Source organism: Bactrocera neohumeralis, chromosome 2, assembly GCF_024586455.1.
Source record: "Bactrocera neohumeralis isolate Rockhampton chromosome 2, APGP_CSIRO_Bneo_wtdbg2-racon-allhic-juicebox.fasta_v2, whole genome shotgun sequence".
NCBI classification, from domain to species: domain Eukaryota; kingdom Metazoa; phylum Arthropoda; class Insecta; order Diptera; family Tephritidae; genus Bactrocera; species Bactrocera neohumeralis.
In genome coordinates this window covers 36,153,008-36,176,768 of record NC_065919.1, presented here as the reverse complement: position 1 = coordinate 36,176,768, position 23,761 = coordinate 36,153,008, and the positions used below count along the sequence as shown (strand labels likewise).

At 33.5% G+C, this 23,761-nt stretch overlaps 1 protein-coding gene across 1 annotated transcript in view; it reads right to left on the bottom strand.

Moving 5' to 3' along the window:
• Positions 1 to 21,102, bottom strand: part of LOC126757448 (transcription factor cwo-like) — a 53,985-nt gene extending 32,883 nt beyond the window's left edge. Inside the window, exon 1 of the mRNA XM_050471373.1 lies at positions 21,011 to 21,102. Coding sequence (XP_050327330.1) covers positions 21,011 to 21,069 — 59 coding nt within the window. The 5' untranslated portion in view covers positions 21,070 to 21,102. The remainder of the gene's footprint in view (positions 1 to 21,010) is intronic.
• Between the last annotated feature and the right edge of the window lie 2,659 nt (positions 21,103 to 23,761).

Below are 23,761 nucleotides of genomic sequence, written 5' to 3'. Positions count from 1 at the left end.
GGTAAAAATTGAACAAAATGGAAATAATAAACCATACGATATTCTTTGTTGGTTATCATCAACTACAGCAAAAGATGTATGCGACGATTTGGAGCCATCAGTATATATAAACTGCCAACCAAAAGATTTGAAGTGCGCAGATAATTCCAAAAATCGAGATTTATACACAGTGCTTGGAGTGATGGATTTGCGAAGAAAAGTAAGATCACTAATGAAAGAAGATTCATTTACTTTCCACGGTGGAATATATTTACTGCAAGGCAGCAATATTTTAAGCGGCAACTCATTGGTTTTAGCAAACAAAGCACTTTTAAAAATAGAAGACGGTATTTTAGGAGACCTCTTTCTGCAAAGTGATGATTGAAAGTCCTTTTTTATAGTAAAGTTCGTGCTGAGTATGAGTTTTGAATAAAGCTTATTTAAGCTATCTTCCACTGCATCTTTTAGAGAAGGTAGGCCAGCTTCCGTCAGTATGTTTTTAATTGGCGATGTTGGAAACACTCGAAGAGAACAACGAACTGAAGAATGATAGGGCGCAGCAAGCATCTTTAGATGATTCTTAGAATGATGTCCATAAATTTCCAAGCCATAATTAATTACAGATGAGATGAGGGCTTTAGTGACGTTGACCAGTAAAGCCGAGCCGATGAGTGAGCGCTTACATGAGAGGTATTTAATAATATTTAAATTAACAAAAAGTCTTTTTCTTATATACTGACAATGTTTCTTAAATGTATACTTAGAGTCTAATACAATACCAAGGAACTTAATACTATCTGTACACAAAATGTTTGTATTATCAAATGTGAGCGTTGGGATAGTACATTGATGTTTTTTACAAATATGAAAAAGTTTCGATTTAGGAAAAGATATTGATGTGCCTGAAGTAGAGGACCAACGAGAAAGACGCAATAAAATTTCAGAGAAAGTAATTGTTACTGAAGTCAAATTTGAAGTTTTTGAGAATAAAATTAAATCATCAGCATAAATCTGATGCCGGATAGTAACAAAATCTGATAGAATGGTACTGATTTCATCAAATGCAATAGTAAATAGGATCACCGAGAGCGGTGACCCTTGTGGGGTACCATTATCTAATGGTAGAACAGAGGATGAAACATTGGATATGATAACACTTAATTTACGGTTGGATAGGAAAGATTTGACAAAGTTAAAAATACGAGAACCCACTCTCCACCTACTAAGCTGTCTTAACACTACATGAATCCCAATCCTGTCAAATGCTTTTAGGAAATCTAAAGAAAGAATAGAAACATGATTTTTGTGGGACAGAGTATCAGAGATAAAGTGATCAAGGTGCAGGAGAGCATCCAACGTACCCTGCCCCCTCTTGAACGCAACTTGGTTGTGCGAAATGAGATTATTAGATTGAGCATACCAGGCGAGTCTAGTAGCAATAATCTTTTCAATCAATTTACCAAGGCAAGGAAGAAGGGAAATGGGACGATAACTGCTGACCACACCAGGAGGTTTACCAGGTTTTAAAATAGGAATAATCGCGCTAGTCTTCCAGAGGACAGGGTAGTTGCCACTGAGAAAAATACTATTGTAAAGTTTGACTAGACGGGATATAAGGAATGGAGGAAGGTGCTTGATGATAAGGTAAGAGATTTTATCAATGCCAGGAGTTTTGCCCTTGACTGACGAGAGGGCTAAATTAAAATCAAGTTCAGATATATCGGCATCTAAATATTCAGCTGATTGAGATAAGGTGGAAGGAGGAAGGTAAGGAGAGCAAAGAGAAGAAAGTTTACTAGAGGAAAAATCAGAAGAGAAATTGGAGTCCAAAGAAATATTGGAAAAGTGGGTGGCAAACTCTAAGGCTATATCTTTGGGATATAGTAGAGTGCCCCGAGGAGTATTTAAATAAGTGATAGGAGAAGAAGGTGATAAACCAGCCAGTCTTTTCATATCAGTCCAGATTTTTCTAGAATCCGAAGAAGAAGTGATATTATTCGTAAATTCTTGGAAACAATGAACCTTAGCAGCCTTAGCTTTATGGCGAAAAAGTGCATTGGATTTTTTGTAAGCTATTAAGTTTGCACTAGAACGTAAACGTTTAAATTGATGCCATGCGATCTGTTTCAGATTTCTTAGTGCAGAAAGCTCATTATTCCACCAAAGAGGAGCAAGCTTGACTGGTTTAGAAGAAGAAAGGGGAAAGAATAGTTAGAAGCAGAACGTATAATTTTTGGATTCTAGAAGCCTCTTGATTTATATTGGAAGAAAAGGGGAAATAACGTGAATGCGAAAAACAGGCTTCTTCAAACCTATCCCAATCAGCCGAATCAGTTTTAAACCGAATCCTGGGCTTAAAAAATGAATGAGGGCGAGAAGTAGATATTTTGGAAAGGATGGGAAAATGATCACTGCCATGGAGATCATCAATACAACACCAGGATATTTTTGAGGAGAGGGAGGCAGAACATATGGAAAGATCAATATTAGTGAAGGTAGAGTGAGTGGAAAAATGGGTGGGGGAACCATCATTTAAAACAATGCAGTTGGATCTTAGTAAGGCATCCTCAATGCTACGTCCCTTGGAGTTAGCCGAAGCAGAGCCCCAAAGGGGACTCCAAGCATTGAAGTCACCACACAAGATAAAAGGATTTGAACCGGAAGGAATAAGATTTAAAAATTCAGTAGTAGAAAATGATTGATCAGGAGGGGAATAAGCACAGATGATTGAAATTTTATAGGGGGCGAGGATCTCAATAGCTACAGAAGAAAAAATTGAAAGGGGTATGGGAAGTAATACGTGAGGTAGATTTCTTTTAACTAGGATGGCAACTCCCTGCTTGTTGGTGGTGTTATGTGGGAGATTAATAAAATATCCCACATAAGCCCTAGGGGTAAAAGCTGAGGCATTATAAGATAGGTGAGTTTCATTCAACAGGATAATAGATGGATTGTACGATCCCATAAGTAACTCTAAGTTAATATAATTATTAACATAACCGTTAATGTTCCATTGAAGAAGTGTAATCATATCATATGTAAACTTATAAAAGAAAAAAGTTAAGCTACGAATATTTTATTTAAACTAAATGTCTTCATTGTAAGAAGGAAAATTGGGTAATGCAAGAGGATCTTGCGAGCAGGAGAGGGTGGGGGAGGGTGTGATAGGACAGGAGGAAAGGATATTGAGAGGAGAGTCAGAGATGGATAAAGGGGAAAAGAGAGGGGAAGGAGAAGTGACAGAAGAGGAGGTAGGATGGGTTGGAAGGGATTGTTTAGATGAATTGATGTCTGTAGTTGTTGTTAGATTAGTTTTGGTAGGATTGTTGGATTTGTTATTAGGTGTTGTTTCATTATTGATTTGATTAGTATTGTTAGAAATTTTAGCTATAGAGGCAAAAGAGTTTGCATTAGAAGTTGTATGAGAAAATTGAATTTTATACTTGGTAACAGCTTCACGCATACTACATTTATAAATAGTTTTAATTTTTAATATTTCTTTGGATTGTTGATATTTAGGGCAAGTATTAGATGATGCCGGGTGGTCGCCCGAGCAATTTGCACACATTATTCTCTTACATTCAGTAGGTGGGGTATGATCGGAAGGGAGGTTGCATGAGACACAAGAAGGTGAATTACGGCAGTATTTTGCTGTGTGGCCAATTAATTGACATTGCTTACAACGCATAGGATTAGGGTAATACGGACGGACAGTGAGGTTCCTCCAGGCAACATCAATTCTTTCAGGAAGTTTGTATTTATCAAAAGTTAATAAAACTACACCCGTAGGATTACGGGAGCCGTCAGCAATTCGTGAAAACTTATGTACAGCAGAAACACCCTGCTCCTTAAGACCATCAACAATATCTTCTTCTGATAAGTTATTCAGGAATGGGGCGTATATGGTGCCTTTAACCGTATTCAAAGTATTATGAAGCTTGACATTGATATGACCTCCGCCAGGTAAAATTTTTGCAGAAAGAAATTTGCTAGCTGTTTTGTTGTTATTTACAAAGAGCAGTAGGCTACCATCACGTAGCTCAGTAACTTTACTTACTTCCTTACTGATTGCTTGAATACCTTTATACGTAGCGAAGCATGATAACGAATTAAGTGGCTTGTTGTCGTCCAGCGATGACATGACCAAAAATTTTGGATCATCCGTGTTTGAGACTGGTAATTCTGGAAATTGGTCTAACGGGATCGGATTTGGTTTTTTTCTTTTCTTTTTCATTATTGGAGATAATAGGGAAAACCTATTATCCCCCAATTTGGTGGCCCCAGGGGCCATAGTAAACGCGAATTTTAGTTTAACAAATTAAGAAATTAAGTGATTGAAAAGATATAAAACGATAAAAAATTAATTCACAAACAAAGCACGAGCGTAATATAAACGCAGAACAAACCGTTATACCGTTTTAACAAACTCAATAAGCACAGAGCGAAAAGCAACCGGTTACGATGACAGTTCGACGGTGATTGGTGGTATATATATTTGGCACATTTCTTAAGAAAGCATGAGGGAATCATATCTGGGCGATATTTATATGATTGTTCTAACATACATGTATTTAGCTGATATAAGACGTCTGCTTCGGAAATGGTAGGTGCATTAATGACAGAAATCGGACATAACTAGTGCTGATGCGGAACATTTTTTGGAGATTTTAGAGAGTCATTGGACCTAAGGAATTCAGCGAACATATTAGAAATGGTGTGATTGTCAGACTTATATTTCATAGCGGACGGAAAATTAGAAATCCTGCGTTTAAAGTTGACGAAACCATAAAACAATTTTGGATTACGTATAATATTATTTTATACTTAGTTTATATAATTATTATAACATATATGGTTAAGTTCATCAAATTGTCGACGCAATTTAGAATATTTTGAATAGTCAACAACTAAACCAGTTTTTTTTTTAAGTTTAAAAGCACGGAATTTTCTATTTTTTAATTTACATAATTCTTTCGAAAACCATAAATTAGAACTCATTTTTTTGAGTAACAACACACTTCGGAACACATTTTTCAAATATAAAAAAGTTTCATTAAAATGGGAAGCACTAAATTCAATATTGCCACTGTAATCTGGCCAAGTTACTTTAGAAAGTTCGTAATTAATCTTCTTAAAATTAGCTTTCGCAAAGTTGAACGGAAACCAAAGGTCTTGTGTATTATTATGAGCAAAGTAGGCTATGATTTCGATATTAATTTCCAAAGCAGGATGATACGAGTCCTCTGGCCGAACTAAAGGATCACATCGGACAACAGACAACATTGAAGCGTTATCAACGTAAACCAGATCAAGGAACTTACCAAACTCGTTAAAAATTAAATTAATTTGGTTAAGACCCAACTCCGACATTTCATCTGAGATCTCGTTAAAATATAAGCGAGTACTAATGGGAATGGTGTGATCATCAATAGATTTCCATGATATACACGGTAAATTGAAATCTCCCAAAACAATCATGGAATCGGTATTATTAGCCATTGAGAAAACATTCTTTATTAAAGAAACATGCAGCATATATACAGATATGTCCGAGTGAGGCGGTATATAAGATAAAGTTAAGTAGATATGGCCACTATTAGCGCAAATCCGAATGCACTTAAATTCTATGAAGTCTGCATGTGGAACATCGACTTCTTCAGATGGAATTGAAGAATGAACAGCAAACAAGACACCACCACCTTTTCTGTTCACCCTGTAATCTCTAAAGATTTCGAATTCGCTGTTGAATATCTCATTATCAAAAATGTGCGGCTTTAGCCAAGTTTCTGTGAAAGCAATGATTTTAAAGTTACAATTAATACTATTTAAATACAGATCAGTAAGCTTTGTATTAAGACCTCTAACATTTTGATAATAAATACTAAGCGAATTATTGTTAATCAGTTCAGTTCAACTACAGGGGGCTTATCCCGTTTGTGCTCGAATTCGCGCACAAAGACCATAGATGGTCAAAATGAGTTGTCATGTACCAATTGAAAATTGTCATGGATACGTCGATCTTAAACGACGAAATATCCCTGTTTTATTTGAAATTAAATTTAGGGATGTCTGTATCAACCGTTTTTAATTTCGACGTGAGATATCTTTTTATAAATTAAAATTGCCTTTTTCCGCGTTATTACAACTAAGTTTTTATTAGCTGACTTGGAGGTATTTGGAGGCGGATCTTGAGAAGATTTCCGCTTACCGTGTTCAGTAACAATTTTCTCTGTGTCCTGAGCAGACGGAACCTTCTCTCCTTGAGGACAAGGGGATGAAAGATTGATGAGGTCAATAGTGGGTGGGGGCATTCTTTTTAAGGAAGATGCAGCGGTATCTTCCAACAGACGGACGTTTACGTTTAGATGAAGGTTTTGGATTCTTTTCTTGCACATTTAGGCATTTAAATTATTGAAACAACGTTTCATAACGCCTAAATTATTCAGTAAGGATTTCAAGCTCACGACCAATCCCCTTGAAACTATTGCGCGCCTGCCTAAAAACTCTAAATAATTCAATTTCTGTTGGTCTGCATTTTAAGCAAGACCAGCGGCAATCCCTTACTATCAAGAATAGAATCCAATATCCTACCTGTCAATGCTGCACATTTAACATGGGCAAGCCCGTCCCAAAGCCAGCAAGAAACAAAGCGTTCGGACTCGCCTTTCACATAGCAGTTCGGAAAATTGCAAGTCATAATGATAACAAAAACAATACGAAGATAAAAAATGTTAAATAATAAAAGTAAAAAGAGCAATGACAAAAATATTTATAACAAATAAATGCAATAAAAATAGTTGATTTGAGATGGACTGTAACACACGAAAAGTAAGAAACTCGCAAACAGCTGTGGACAAGATGGAAACGAATAAAAACAAGAAAGAAATTTAAGTAAAGTGCTGAACACAATGAGCGCAACACGACATGGCAGCACGACAGTGAACTGAAAATGGCGTCGTGAATCCTACTACATGAACATTTGTAAGAAGGCAGCGACATAACAATGGCCGGCATGTACACAAAACAACGCAGTTGTCAATTTTGTATGTACACAATTTCGTTGTGGCCATACTAATACCTTTCACTTCAATGAAATTTTAATATTTTGTTCAAAGTGAAATTTTTTATGTACATATTTTTGGTTTCATTTATCAATTGTTATTACAAATGATATAATAGAGCTATTTTATGCTTTTATTTGTAAAATAACGTCAAGTTTGTTAGAGCTGTGAATAATTTTACATTTTACATATTAGTGGCATCACCACTCTACCTCATCTCTCTCCTTCAACTCTACTGTCGTCCTACTGTCGTTGGCAAATATAAAAATATATTGAAGTTAGCGAGAGCGACAACTGTCGGCCTGTAGTCGTGCAGCTGTCAAAATAACTGTGTCTATAAGAACGTGTGTATTTTAATATTTGACAGATGACAATAAAAACACTAACAATTGCACTATTTAAAATGTAGCACAAGACAAATTGAAAATGACTCGGCGAAATAAATGAAAATTAGCCAACACACAATTAAAGTAAATTTCAATTGCTTTAATAGAACAATATAAGTGTGATACCTCTCTTAACGGATTACTTAATTCAGATAATTTCACCAGAAAGTTTTAAATATTATATAAATTAAACAAATTTCTAAGAGCACGAAAGCACAGCTGTACACGAGAAAAGTTGCCAGACTATACATATATTCCCCTAAAATTATTTATAAATTCAGTTCATACCTTGCTCCAAATCTCATATGAAGAATACAGTGGCTTACATATTATTCAATATTTTAAATGTCTCGAACATCATACAAAATGCGAGGTTATCTAATATTCATTTGCACCCGAACATACTTACATAGAACTTCCTTACTTGGTATAATCAATTTATTATGACTCAAAACTTTAAAACAATTACAAAAACATGTGAGTGTCAGTGGGGGGATTTTATAATTAAAATTGCATTAAGTCTAAATCTCTTACTCATTATGCACATGGATGTACATACATATGTACATATGTATGTATGTATGTATGCAGGTCCAAAAAAATTTTCACATTCAAAATAATTTCTTATCTTCAGTACATTAACCCATGCCATATCGACAATTAAGGTCTTTAAGCTTATAATGAAAAGTGGCAATATTCATATTAACAGAGTTGGCGCACCTACAAAGTTAATTGTAAATATTTACACACATACATACATACATATGTATGTATATAGTAATATTGAGCCCCCTAAAATATTTTGTGAATCAAACAACGACTGTGGATTCTAAAGAAATATTGCACACGTGATCAATATTTTTATTGTATCGGCAAATTCCGGACAGAAACAAGAACACGTACTTCACAAATACATAAATATGCAGTATATATGTATGTATGTATGTATGTATGTATGTACATACATACATAAATATGAGTACACATTTCATTATTTCAGCGCCAGTACAACATTTATGGAGCAAAATGTGTATTTGTGTGATATACATACATACATATATAGTACTTTATAAATAGAAAAGAATTGCACGCGCTAGGATAGATAAACAAACATTAGTATGCACTGATAAATTGTACACGCTACGTGAAAACACATATGTATGTATGTATATCTACATACATGTGTATGGAAACACGCAAAACAGTGTCAGAAAAAACTACACGAGAGCGGATAGTTAGCAAGTGAGTTGGAGTAATCAGTGTATACAATTTTATACTCAGTGTACACAACTATATGTATAGGGGAAGATGTACGCACCTACAAACATATGCACAAGTGTATACCAGATTTAACTGCAAATAACCTGATCTCACTAAGTCGATAAATCTAATGACGTCAATGCCAAGTTTATTGAAAGCACTGACGAAGCAACAACTCAAATGGAAATACTTATAAATATTATACATAGACGTACAGTGGATTTAAAAGTAGAAACGCTTTCTCGAAACTGGACAGCTTTAAACAATTAAAAAAAATATTCACAATTTATAGAAGAAAATAGCAATTTCACCATTGATTTATACAACATACATATGTATAAAATACATATGTACATAGTATGTATGTATGTATGTATATATTTAATACAACACTTATCATATGCTTTCAAATCAGCAAACAAAAATGTTGGTTGATTTTTGAATAACACTTTTAATTGAACTCCTTTTAAAGTCATTTTATTTTTATTTGACTAATTTGTTTGTTTTTAAATACTTTTATCGCTATTTCATAAAATTAAAACAATACACTGTTATAATAAACAAGTGGTCTCTCTTCTGACTATTTGATAAATTTAAATACATGAGAGCTCAACGGCAGCAATCAGAGAAGTGATAAAGTGTTCACAAATTCCACTTTACCACTGTGATATTAGTAAATTGGAGATATGCTGTAGGAAACATCCATATTTATAAAATATGTAATTGAATTATTGGATATACATGCATCATACATACATATGTACATTTTACATATCATTTCAAAAGTTTTCGATTTTACTTTTTGTCCACGGTTTTTGTTGAAGATACCATGTCCCAATTTTAAATATAATACATACTTATGCATGTGTGTATGTATGTACATCCATACATGCGAAAAGACCGTACACTGAAAAAGCAATACTATTTGAACACACAAAAATCCTAATCCACGTCTAGAAACCCATTTTGATAATTTTCAGAAGGATGAAAAATGCCCTCTTATCAGAGCTTCTATCCTTGGAGATCCTTCATTGTAAATACATATATGTACATATACATACTTATGTATGTCTGTACTTTACACAGATATTCTGGAGTGCTGCCGTACTAAAGTGAAAATTTATATACATACATATGTATGTATGTACATATTAATTGCTCTCTTCAATGGAGTCTTTAGTATATGTATATAATTGTTAATACCGTATAAGTATGCATATGTTTATATACTGTTATTTTGTACTTTGGCCACTTGATTGTCTGCCATTTCGTTTTTTTCCAACAGTTTTGAGTTTTGTAATTCACGTGATATTGTTATTTTCAATTTACGGCCGCAACGTCCAGAGCTTAGTCGTACACCCGTAACGCGTGATGGTGTGTTTAAATATATGTATATGCACATACATACATACATATGTACATATGTATAAACGTGAACTTAGATCTGAAATGCGGCTATGTATGCATATTTGTTGCCACCAGTAAAGGCGGAGCATATTGCCATACAAAATTCATTTGCTTATACAGTGGAGAGCACAAGCTTGCATACATAAACAAATGGACATTTATACACACACATACATTTGTGCATAGTATGCGCACGAAGTCGTGATAATCGTAAGCTTGTGCATTTCGAAATTTTCCAAAACATTCCATTATAAAAGTTGTTTTGATATTAGCACAATACATATGTATGTACATATATGTATGTATGTACATGTAATTTATCTCAGTACATATTTGTAGTGTATGTAGTAGATATACTTACAGTATGGACGAATTATTGTGAACTGTGCACAATGGGTATAACAAAATATTAATAAACAATTTATTTTTAAGAGTGGGTCGTGCAAATACAAATATTTTTGTACTCTTGCAACCAATTCTTAACGTATGTACGTATCACCTAAAACTAATCGAGGTAGATATAGGGCAATATACATACATACATATGTATGTAGTCATATACATACATATGTATGTATATGTATGTATATAAATGATCAGGGTGACGAGAAAAGTTAAAATCCGGGCGACTGTCTGTCCATTCGTGCAAGCTGTAACTTGAGTAAAAATTAAGACATCTTGATGAAACTTAGTATGCGAGTTTCGCAGATGGGCGTAATCGGACCACTGCCACGCACACAAATCGCCATTAACCGAAAACCTATTAAGTGCCATAACTAAGCACCAAATTAAGATATAAAACTTATATTTGACACAGGGGATCGCAGTAGCCAGGGGCACCTGTGGATAAAAAGTTTTGAATCGGTTAAAAACCCCGCACACTCCTCATATAACGGTACAGTTCAAAACTACTAAACGCCCGATAAAACTATAAACACATATGCCAGAGACATTACATTTTACCACCGAGATTGTACAGAGAGCTTTATAAGATGGTGTGAAAATTGGACGATGGGCGTGTCACCGCCCACTTTTTGCTGACATCCAATATCTCGGATTTCGACCAAACAGACAAAATTTGGTACATGGCATTCTTTTTATATTCCTATATCACGTTGTAAAAATGAGCGAATCCGATCCTCTGGTTGACGCTTTACAACGCAAGGTACATATTTCCTTGGCTTTGATTCTTGCAAGTTGCAAGAGTATAAAATGTTCGGTTGAAGCCGAAATTAGCCCTTTCTTACTTGTTTTAATTAAAACACATTATGGTTATTATAACATGTTTAATAAATAACGAAAAAATCTGGATATGCAACAAACAGCTGCCTATGAGAGAAACACGGCATTCTAAAGTTATTTAGCATACTTGTAATTTCAAGCGAAAGACGCTCAGGAAAGTGTAACATATTCTTTTTTGCCAAATTATAAACCGCTGTTGCTAACGGGTAAGAGGCGAATAAAATAAGGGTAAACCTAGAGGAAGGACTAAAAATGCGATTTTTGCGAATTAAAAAAAAAACTACTGCATCAATTGTTTTAAAATTTTAAGAGTATATTTATACATATCGTCACCTTAAATGCAAAACAATTGAGTTTCTTATTGATTATGATGCACCACACTATATTAACATATGCATGTATGTACATACATATGTATATGTATCTACAAAATTTTCAGTTTCTGCCATCATATACATATGTATGTACATGCATACATGTCACCAAGTTGAAACCAATTCTTTTATTTTTTTTTTCGATAAGAAGGCTTTCGGTTTTATACTACCATCTTTTTCTTCTTTAAAAATTCTTTGATCATTTGTCTCCGAGTAATCACGGAAGCAAATTTGAGAAATACCGTTAAAAGAAAAACTAATTGCCTACATAGACTACACTTTATAAGGCTGTAACTAAAAAATAACTGAAATGTCGATTTATAATTATTTAAGTATATTATTTTTATAGTTCTCACTTATCGCAATATATACAAAAAATTAATTTTTTTAAATTTCATACCAGTTTTAAATAGATTTAAATGTTTAAATGTTTAAAAAGATTTATTTATTTAGATGTAGCATACAGCTAATGTCAAAATAATAGCACCAATATAGTATTTAATTCCATTATTCCATTTTGTTGCAATGCTTCTATATTTTTCAATAACTTTACTGTCCCGTTACTCTCTCAGTAAGTAACAATTTGTTTGTCGAAATAAACGTTGCTTATTTGAAAACCTGTTCAAAAGCATGCATACAGTGGCGCCGTCCAAATAATAGAATCAATAATTTAATTTAAAAAAATCACAAATATTTTTCTAAAATAATTTAAAACAGTAATTCGCCATTGGCATACGTATAGATTATTTTTGAACTGCCGATAAGCACTGAGACAAAATGCGGGAGAACATCATCTCAAAGGTCACAGACCACGAAAAGTCTCTTTTTTAACAAATAAGCAGTTCACCTAGAGTGGACAATTGAAAAGTGGCGTAATATTCTGTGGACAGTGGACTACGGTATTGGACCAATTCACCGTATAAACACCATTATGAATACAATAGAATTCGTCAATATACAGGCGTGAATGGTATTCCTAATAAGGCCTTAAAGATTGCCATTAAGCACAATGCGAGACCATTCACAGACTTGTTTACGCGGTGTTTACAAAAAGTTGTATTCCCAAAAACCTGGAAAAAGTAGAGACTGGTCTTGTTGCAGAAACCAAATGAACCAGCTGGAGAGCCCAGCTCATATCGACCACTCTGTTTGCTGGACACGATGGGCAAGATACTAGAGTGGATAATCTGTGCACGATTAGAGCTGCATTTAGAAAAAGAATATAAGAAAGGTCTGTCCGACAACCAGTATGGATTCCGCAAGCAGAGATCAAACACTGATGGATCAAGAAACTTACCGACATAGCTAACAAGGCAATAGAGGCTACCAGATGGCTATATGGTACAAAGGAATACTGCGCAGTTGTCACGTTTGATGTTAAAAACGCGTTTAACTCGGCATATTGGCCCCATATTATAAGTGCACTAGAACGTAAAGAAACCCCGGCTTACTTGGTTAAGATCATATCCAGCTACCTGTCGGACCGGCTGTTACTGTACGATACGGATGAAGGACAAAAAAAAGTATGCGGCGGAGTTCCACAAGGCTCTGTGTTTGGCCCATTGTTGTGGAATGTGTTGTATAACGGGGTACTGCGTCTTCCACTCCCGAAACAGGTGCAGATCATCGGGTACGCGGATGATATTACCATAACCTTAGTGGTAAAAGAACTTGGCCAACTTGAAAACCTCTGCAATCATGCAGCGACGACGGTCAAAGACTGGCTCACGACAACAAACCTCCAACTCGCTGGACAAAAAACAGAAGCTGTGCTGATCGCAAGTAGGAAAAAACCCGAAGACATCAAAATAAATATCGACGGTCATGCTATCATGACACAGAAGTCGCTGAAGTATTTAGGAGTACTGATAGACAATAGACTCAGCTATAAGGGGCACATTGAAAAGGCATGTGAGAAAGCAGCACGTGCAACGGCCGCCCTTGCAAGAATAATAGCAAACATTGATGGACCAAGCCAAAATAGCCGTACTCTATTGGCCAAGGTGAGCCAACCAATTCTGATATACGCACCGCCCATATGGGGACCAGCACTACAACAGCAACAGACGTATGCTAGGAAAGCGAAGTCTGCAATGCCGCTCAGTGTCATTAGAGTCACATGTGCATTTCGTGCGCTATCCATGGCCATGGAACTCAAAAGAGTATACGACAGGTCTACAAGTTTGAGCAGGCGACTAACGGCTGAAGAACGGAAGGGTGAGAGGCAAACAAGCCTCGATGAGTGGCAAAAAAAGATTTTATTAGAGAACATTTTAACAAAATAGTTTATATTTAAGTGTGCTTAAATCGGCTGTTAATAGCAGCAAAATCAATTTCCTACAGGATACCGACCCAAAATACAAATTGTATCTTGTACGTGAAGGGTTGTTATGGAATTAAAAATAACACCATATTCCTATTCAAAATATCTGAAACTTTTTGGAAAATCGTATTTAAAAACATCGAATTTCATCAAAATAAGGACAAAAAACTGGATCATCGATTTAGTGGTTCAATATATCCGGAAATAATACTAGAAAAAAATATATTTTGATATGCTATATTTAATGTTAAATACACATATCTTGAAATGGATAGAAAAAAAAAACACAAAATTTATTAATTTTAAAACAAATAAACGTGTCGTTATTGAATAGAACTAGGTGTATGTACATAAACTTTATTGGTCTACTGTATGTATATATGTACATAAGTATGTGCATACATACATAAGTATATGCATAGAGTAGGTTGACTATAAGGTATGGCGTTTTTGATCATAGATTCGGTTTACTCATCATACAGTTGATTATTCGTTTTTAAGTTATTATTTTACATTCATTTAAAAATGTTTATATATATGATATTTTCTTAATATATTAAAAATAGTAGTCACTTGTCTGCCGGAGCATATACATACATACTTATGTATGTACATTAAAATTTATATTCAACACTTCGCCGAATGCACGAACTCTCCTTTTTTATTTTTTGAACTCGGCATATTTACATATTTAACAGTTACTGGAATATGTCAAGTCACTGCTCTTCGTTTTGCAAAATATTTTCACCATAGTCTTTTTCAAAGATTATATTGATAATTTTTTACTCCACAATCACAAGCTCGGTGAGTCAAACTGTGAACATTTTTGTAACTTATTATATAAAAAATCCGGTTTAAGAAAAAGTCACTCTCAAAACTCCTAAAAAAAATAACGTTGCGACGAAATACGTGTATACGTATGTATGTATGTACATTTTTTTAATGTTGCCGTAGATTTTGCGGTGCTGTAGTCGTTGTAATTGGTTTGTATGCATGTATGTGTGTATGTGTTGATTTTGTAAATTTGATGGCAGATCCAGTTGATTAGTTGTTAAATGTAACACCTTAGTCGTCTACGTTTAATAGCGCTGGTAGGGTATTTAACATCATAAGAATTCAAACAACTATGAATCAACGCCAGCAAATCAGCACCACACACATTCCTACTGCATACCTCCACCTGCATTTTTAATAAATATAACTCGTTCACATTCACACATGCAGGCACAAGTAAAGCACTAATTTAGTCATCTCACAATGAATTGTTAACGCGAAAAAAATTTTATATTAAAGTGTAGAACTCACAATTACTAGAGGAAACTGTTTTCGCGGTTATCTTTACCTCTCTTAAAACTGTATACATACAAGTATGTACTATACATATTCAAATTCAGTGAAAACAGACTCTTTGTTTCAGAAGCTGAGAACTCCATGTAACACGCTGTTTTCTCCTTTAAAGTGAAGTCTCTTTAAGAATATCATATATCAACAATAAAATGGATGTACGCATGTTGTAAATACATATATTAGCACATTTTATATTATCAAAGCACTTGTTTGATATTTTTGATTTTCCACTTCTTATCATTTTATAGCATAGTACATATGTTTTTTACATAATATTTATTTATTGTCATACTACTATAATTCAACCTCATTGTATTTTCATGAAATTTAGTTTTTGCTTTTTTATAATTAAACAGATTCTAAATATATTAATTGAAATTTACATACAAAAAAATAACAATTATCATCAGTTCTTACAATTCTTTCGTGATTGAACATTTATTGGAATTTTAAAAATTTTGTTTTCACTTCACACCTTACTGTTGTTGGCAAGATCCCGAAATCGAAAACAACGAGAGGCAATTGAATATCTGATGTGCGAGTAATGCTCACAAAACAACTGCCTCAGCGTGCTACAAACCCCAAGATCTTAACTGTCTCGTTCTGTTCTGCATGTCAAAGTGAAGCCGCGGTGCAGTGCGTTCCAGTTTCCTCCGCCCCCCGCAATTTTCTAGAATCAGTTCCCTGTTGAATTAATTCCTAATCCAAATAAGTAGTAATTCTTGTCTTTGGTTATAGGAAATTTCGTTTTTATTTATTTGAAGTCGCACAATTGTATTGAAAAATGTGATAAACGCATTATTGGTTGAATGGCTCCCACTGGTACGAAAAATGTAAATTTGAAAAATACACATTTATTTACGCAAATTTATTTTGCAAATGTTTAAAACATATATTATTATTATTTCATCTGTATATATTTGCACGCTAAAATGTTTCTACTACACTTAGCAACACAACCAACATTATACAGAAAAATAAAAAAATAAAAAAAAATAAAAAAAATTAAAAAATTTTGAAAAGAAGTTCAAGAATTTGAGTTAGAATTTTTATATAAATATGACAAAAATATACATATTAAATCGAATAACAACAACTAATAAATTCATAACAAACCACTAATGAAAAACGGAAAATATTCCATAAAAAAGATGAAGAGAAAAATAAAACTGACATAAACCTATGTACATACATACATATGTACATATGTATATAAGTATTCCAAGCATTTTTCAAAAAGTTCAATCAAAATGAGAATATCTCTAAAATGGAAAATATTATCATTACATCCATTAGACTGATTTCACACACAAAGACTTTTGTCGCCCAAACTTTTTGTAGGCGAGGAAGTCGTTCGTACTCGAGCAACACGCTTTGTGCTCTTATTCATAACATAACGTTCGTTTTCATTTTGAAATTCTTTCTATGGTTGCAATTGCGATCGGTTTCAAATAAATTTTTACATAATGTTTAAATAATTGAATTTTATCAACTATTTTATGCATGTACATATGTAATATGCAAATATGGATAATACAAGTATGTATAATAGAAATATTTTAGAAAAGGTTGAATAAATATAAAAATTAGCTAATCAAGAATTTGAAAATGTCATATGAAAGGGAATGCAGAAAATTGTCGGACAGAAGCTGTCGGACTCGCGTCAAGCGTGGGAACGCAATGAGCAAAATCAGAAGAGAACTAACCGTTAATGAGCGACAAAAGTCAACTCTAGTCGTGGAAGCAGTCTTGCGTAGCAGCAAACTTTTACGATCAAGAAAACAAAAAGTGCACATTTTCGTTTCTTCGTCGTCGTCTCGCCTACCGAAAAAAAAACCGGTTTAAGCGACAAAAGAGTCCGAGTGCAAGCCGGCACTAAACAGTCGTATTTACGTTCATATGAATATAGGTATAACTTACGATATAAATGGATAAGTGTAAGTAAATTTGTGATGGCTGGCATTATTACTTCATGAATATCACGTGCTCTTTGCTGGGTATGACTTCGCTCTTTTTTATGGAATTTTTATTGTGTTTCATAACCAATGGCGAATGGTTCGTTTCTAACACCAAGTAAGCTAAAGTTTTATTGACAATTAAATAGCTTTTAAATGCTGTTTTATAAGATATTTTTGCTTAAAATAAGAATCAATTTCTTTTTTACTAAATGAAATGAAGGAACGTTACCACAAATTCTCCATTTATTTGCTTCCGGTAGTTATCAAGAGTGCATTTTAAATAATTTTAACTTTAAGCTATTACAAAACCTGCTTTTAATTGTTATGAACACCATATTTGTGCGCTGTGGACTTCACTAAAAACCAATCAGATCAAAGACCAAAACAATTCAAAAATTTCTTTTTATTCAAAAGTATGTATGTTCTATGAATACATATGTATGTATTCAATAATATATATTTAATAATTGAAATTAGAAATAAAACAGTTATTTTAACCCATTTTTCATTTTCTATTAATATGTTTCCCAAATAGATTCATTAAAGTTTAACTACAATAGCTTATTAAAAGTTGATAATTTTTGAAACTCGACCTGAACTCAACGTCGATTTTCAAAACTTCAACTAAAGTGCAGTTGGGTATTAGATGAATAATAGGGGCATTGGATGCATACTAAGTACATATTCATAAGCCGACCAAACAGTAGCTATAAAGTCGAAACGTCCGAAAAATACGTATGTATGTACATATTTACGTTTATATGTACATATGTATATTTAAATACCTACATATTTACGCACATATGTATGCATATACTAATAATCTCCATTGTGTAGACAATTTCCTCTTTTTGTTTTGATGTTGTTTAATCTATGACCTTCTAAAGGACACACGTGTGCAATCCATAAACAACTTTCTCAAAATCAACAGGCAAACAACACTAAATGGGTGTCTACTATATAGGCACGGCGGTTCTATTCTCTCCATTCACTCTAATTTCTATCTAAACATGTTGATATGGTCACACATATTTATGTATGAATAAGCAGGTGTATATAATATTACATATAAAAAATATATATACACAGATATCTGCATATGTGTAGTTCTAACAATGAGAGACGAAGCGTCTTTTCGCCCACTCATATCGAACTCGAGTGCGGCGTGAATTCAAAATTAAAATCAGACGATAGGTGCCCACTCAGCCAATCAATATGCATATTGGCACAAGTGTATAAACAGACTAAAATTATTTATATATACAAGAATATACTTATGTATTCATATGTATGCGTTGTATACAGTGAAATTCCTCTTAACCAAACACCCATCATAGTAGGGTTATTGTCCGGCTAAGGGAGCTGTCCACAAATGAGGGCGTGGTAAAAACGTATCTTTCTTACAGTTAGAAGTTGCAATTCAGAAAAATATTTCCATTGAATAAAGAGTTTTCCAATAAGATATCATTTCTTAAAAAAAGAAACACACTACTATTAAGGAAATTCAAATTTTTTTTATTTAATGTGAAGTACAATCGATACAGTTAAGTTCTAAATATAACAATATTAAAATGGCCTCCAGGACTTTTTTAGCAGACACTAATTCGATGGACCCAATTTTTTATACTTTTCCACTAAATCAAGTCATTTGTCAACATTGACTTCCCGTCTTGTTGGAACCAGATGTTGTCAAGATCACCCAGTAGTGAATGAATGACCATTATCTATTTCATTAGTTTCCGAAGTGTCATCGCGACAAGATGGGCATGGTTTGCTATGATAATTTTATGTATTGTTCTTAAAAACCACTGCCACAAAACACTATAAGTTGTGCATCATTTTCTTGACACATTTTATGAAATATTGTTCGTTTATCAGCGATTATTTGAAAGAAATATTACCAAAAAATGTTGCCTATCAGGTCATTGGAACGTACTCATGTCCGCATATAGGAACTGGTTTTGTATGAAAATATTAATGACAACGTTGTGTTCATAAAATTCGTCCAGCTCTGATTTAGAATAGAACCGGCTCTTTAAATAATTGAAATATCTCAAAAACCATAAGTCACCGATAACTGTATAAATTTATATTCTATATCTGTATCTTAATCTGGGGACGTATGTACATACCCATTTCGAACCGGAAATCGGGGGATGTTATTCTAAAATTTACCCATTTGTCCAGTTATGTATGGGAGCTGTCTGGTTATAAAGACTGTTCGTAATGGGGAATTTCACTGTAGTTACATATGTACATATACATATGCACATTTACAAATAAAGACGCAAAAATTTATAGTATTACACTAACATTGTTATAGGAATTCATGAGTCGCGTAACGCAAGTACTGCATTTATATTTTTGTCTATAAATACTACACTTATTAATTTCTTAGTGCACTGAACACTTGGTTGGTAACCACCACTGATAGATTTAGTTCAATACATAAAATTCTATAAAAACACACGATTGTATATATTTACATATAATTGTTATAAATTGAAAGTATTAAATATACAAATTAATGTTAAAGTATTAGTTGTTGTTGTTGTCGCCAGTAACAATGCCAATGATAATGTTATTGACGTGCATATTTTTGTATCTACATACATACATATGTACTTCGGCATTAGTGTTGCCATTGACGTTATTCAATCGCCGTGTATTAACTACCTAACGTCGCTGCCTCGTTTTTGTGTTGGCTAACATGTCAGGTACCTTTCCCGCTATACACGACGATTGACAATGTGAACGCACGACAATAACAAGAACATTTGCGAACCAATGGCGTTCGCGTAACGCAGATCACGTTTGCAATGTCGTGCGTTTAGTTACATTAAACTATTCGATGGAATGAACATGTTTCTTAATTATTTCGCACGTTTTCTTAGCGTATTTACATGTAATTAACGACTGCATGACAACATTTGTTATTAAAGCTGCAGAACAAATATCTTAAGTAATTTGGTAGACTACTCAAAGTGGACGGTCCTTAGCCGGGTAAAAACCTGGGATGTTCCCGGTTACGTAGACGCGACTTGTCTTTTACATAGACCAATTTTAGCATACTTAGCATATCCTTATAACAACATTGGTATTTTGAAATTATGTGTACTTTTTTCTCTAAAGTTTTTGATACTACCAATAATGCACTTATAAATATTGGCATTACAGTTAAACGTGTAATTGTTGTTCTTGTGTTTTTCTCCAAATCAATAAAATATACGATATAATACATAATCATCTTTGATGAATATTATGAATATTCGGTCCGCCATTGCCAATAATAACATTTAAAGTAGTGATTGTACATAACATTCATACACATATCAACAAGTACGAAATATTATTTTATGCTTTGAATGCTTGAATTTTAAATCTTTCTTCTTAAAATTGACGTTTACAATATTTATATCAATTTATATCATATAGGTATGTATGTAATCCTTAAGGAAATGTTGAAGTAGATATACATATGTACTTACATATATAGAGTTATATTTGTAAATAAGGTGTACATAGAAATTTCTGTTTATTTCAATAATTATAATAACATCATATTTTTGTTTACATATATGGTCTTAATATTAGATGCATAAATTACAAATTAAATTAAATACATTCCTATGATTATCTAAAAGATTACATGGTAATAATTGTTCATACCTACCTTTCATACTTAACCGAATGCGGAGCGTGTCCATTTGTTTCGCTCCAGTACGATTCCATAACTTCGTACTTAATTTTGTTGTTGTGTACTGGTTGCAGTTGAGGTGGAATGGTGGCAATCGTTTTTAGTTGACTGGAGTCTACAGTTGCAAGAGATGAAACAAGCAATATAGTGTTCTGGATATTTTTGGCTGTCTTTGCAATGATGCTGTTTCACGGTAGTCCCTTTTACACTTGCTATTCCCGTTCTTATTAGTTGAGATAACTATAACTGGTACCTTCGACTTCGGTGTGATTAGTTTCAATGAAATTACACGCAGTACTTTTTTATTAGTCAATATACATACAAATATATTCTTTCAATAACGGCTTGAAACAAAATATATTTTAAATCTTTCGGTTGTCGAACATTAGAACCAGCATGAACTTTTTAGTTTATAGATTATAAAAAAACGGAATTGTACCTTTTAACGTGTTGGATTGAACACGAAATAGAGAATGGTGCCAAATCCTGGAGCAGGTACAATATTATCACAATATCAACAATTTCCCCATTTCACTTAAATTGCAATCCGCGCTCTTTTTACCAATACAAATGCTTTTTTTGGGTTCGTTTAAATATCCAAAAGTAATTTCTACAACTATAGGCACTTAAATCATAAACTGGGCGCCTTGTGTCTAAAATTACCATAACATACAATTTCTGTACAAATTAATTATTTTGATTTGGGTCTTTTTAATAAATATTACTTTAGTTCACTTTTACTAATTTTGTTATTAATATATGAAGAATCAGATGTTTTGCAACTTTACCAGGCAGGCAATCAATTTGTTTAAAATAAATTTGTGAGCGTTAAAAGCTGTACTACACTGATAAGACTACAGATAACAAACGTATTTTTATATATTCTTATCTCTGAATACACTCACTAATACCAACGTTTCTGGTAAAAGTCGCACATGCACAGCTCTTCAGGTTTATTTGTGTAGGTTTCTTAATCAGTAACGTGGTAATCTTCCAAATGCTTTTTATATGTGTTGTTTCACTGCTATTTTTGTATAAAACCACTATACAAATTTATCTTTTCCACAACGAGGCGATATTTATTATTTTCTTTCTTCCTTCATTGGCTACTTTATTCGTCGGTTTTCATTTGAAATTTTCCATTCAAGTAATATAAGGGTAGCAACAATGGCTTGAAAACACTAACTGCGATAGTATAGCGAGTGAACGACACCGCCCGAAATATTTTACTTATTCGTCTTGCTTTTCAACAAGTTAACTTATTTTGCATTTTTTGCTTTACGCTATTCGTTCCCTCTTTCAGTTTTTTACGAAAACCTTGAATCGGCTCTTGGTCGCTGCGCACACAAAATTTAATTTTCAAAAATAAAACGTGAAGAATACTGTTGAAAACGTGATTTTTATAAGATATTTGAGACAGCAAGTAGCATACGAACTTTTTCACTTTACTTTACGTCGTTTCCTCAGTAAAACACTTTTTTTCTATACAAATACATATGTATGTACATATACACGTTTCACAATTTGTCACGTTTGCGAGCACTGTCGAAATTTTCGTTTTATCTTTTTATATTTATTGGCTTTGACTTTTTATTTTTGGACAGTTTTACTTTTTCACTTCGTTTTTTTTCTTTCTCTCTATCTACTTGTCGTGTTTCTTTCCTTAACGAGACAAATATATATTTTCCAATTGGAATTACACCAGTTGCTCAGCATATTATTATATACACGTACATATATACTTTTTTACTCACAACCACTTGCCATGCTATGGAATGTGGAAACTGTAATTTCTTTATATACTCTGCTGTTTTAAATGGAATCTAAATTCACTTTCCACATATACAATTTTAAAAAAGCAAAAATTTTATTGAACACGACTTCGTCTAACTTTGATTCTACTTTTTTCCACTTGCAATGCAGCTATTATATATAGTGCGATCACTTAACGTTCTCCCGTGTGCCACCACAGTCTGAATTCAAATGAATAGGACGGAATTTCTAAAATTAACACGAGACACAACACCGTACAAAATTTTAGCAACGAACGCGACAAAACGCAATGATAGCAACGGCAAATGACTACGTAAGACGAATATATTTTTACACATATGTATGTACTTGTATATACACATTTGGTTATGCTCTGTAGGGAAAGTGAAAAGTGCTTTTTATTTGCCATTTGTAACAACTAAAAGGGAATTTGGGCGCTGAAGACATTCTTTTATGTATCGCCCGGAACACACAGAGTTCGACATACTGCAAGTGATATCTGTCGAATATTAAAATACACACGTTCTTATGGCCACAATAACTGTGTCCTTAGGACGTGTGTATTTTAATATTTGACAGATGTCGCTTGCAGTCTGTCGCGCTCTATGTGTTCCGGGAGTCAGTCCATGTTCATTCCCAAAATGACGGAAAACGAGAAAAAATTGGAACTCCTTTATGCGTAAATAACGTCCTCAAAAGTTTCGGGTATATTTGTCCATTTTACCCTTAGAAGGTCATAGAATGTAAATTCTATTACAGATCTCTGTTAATTTACGTACGAAATATTCAGACGCCATTCATTTCAGTTTTTCCTGCGGGGTAAGTGCGGGCGTTGCCACTCGTGTATAATTGTATTTGTTACCTATGTATATTAGATATAAACTGCCACTACTAGACGTTACCAAAGTAGATGTTTCTAATAATGAAAATTACTTATTAATCATTAAAGTAAAT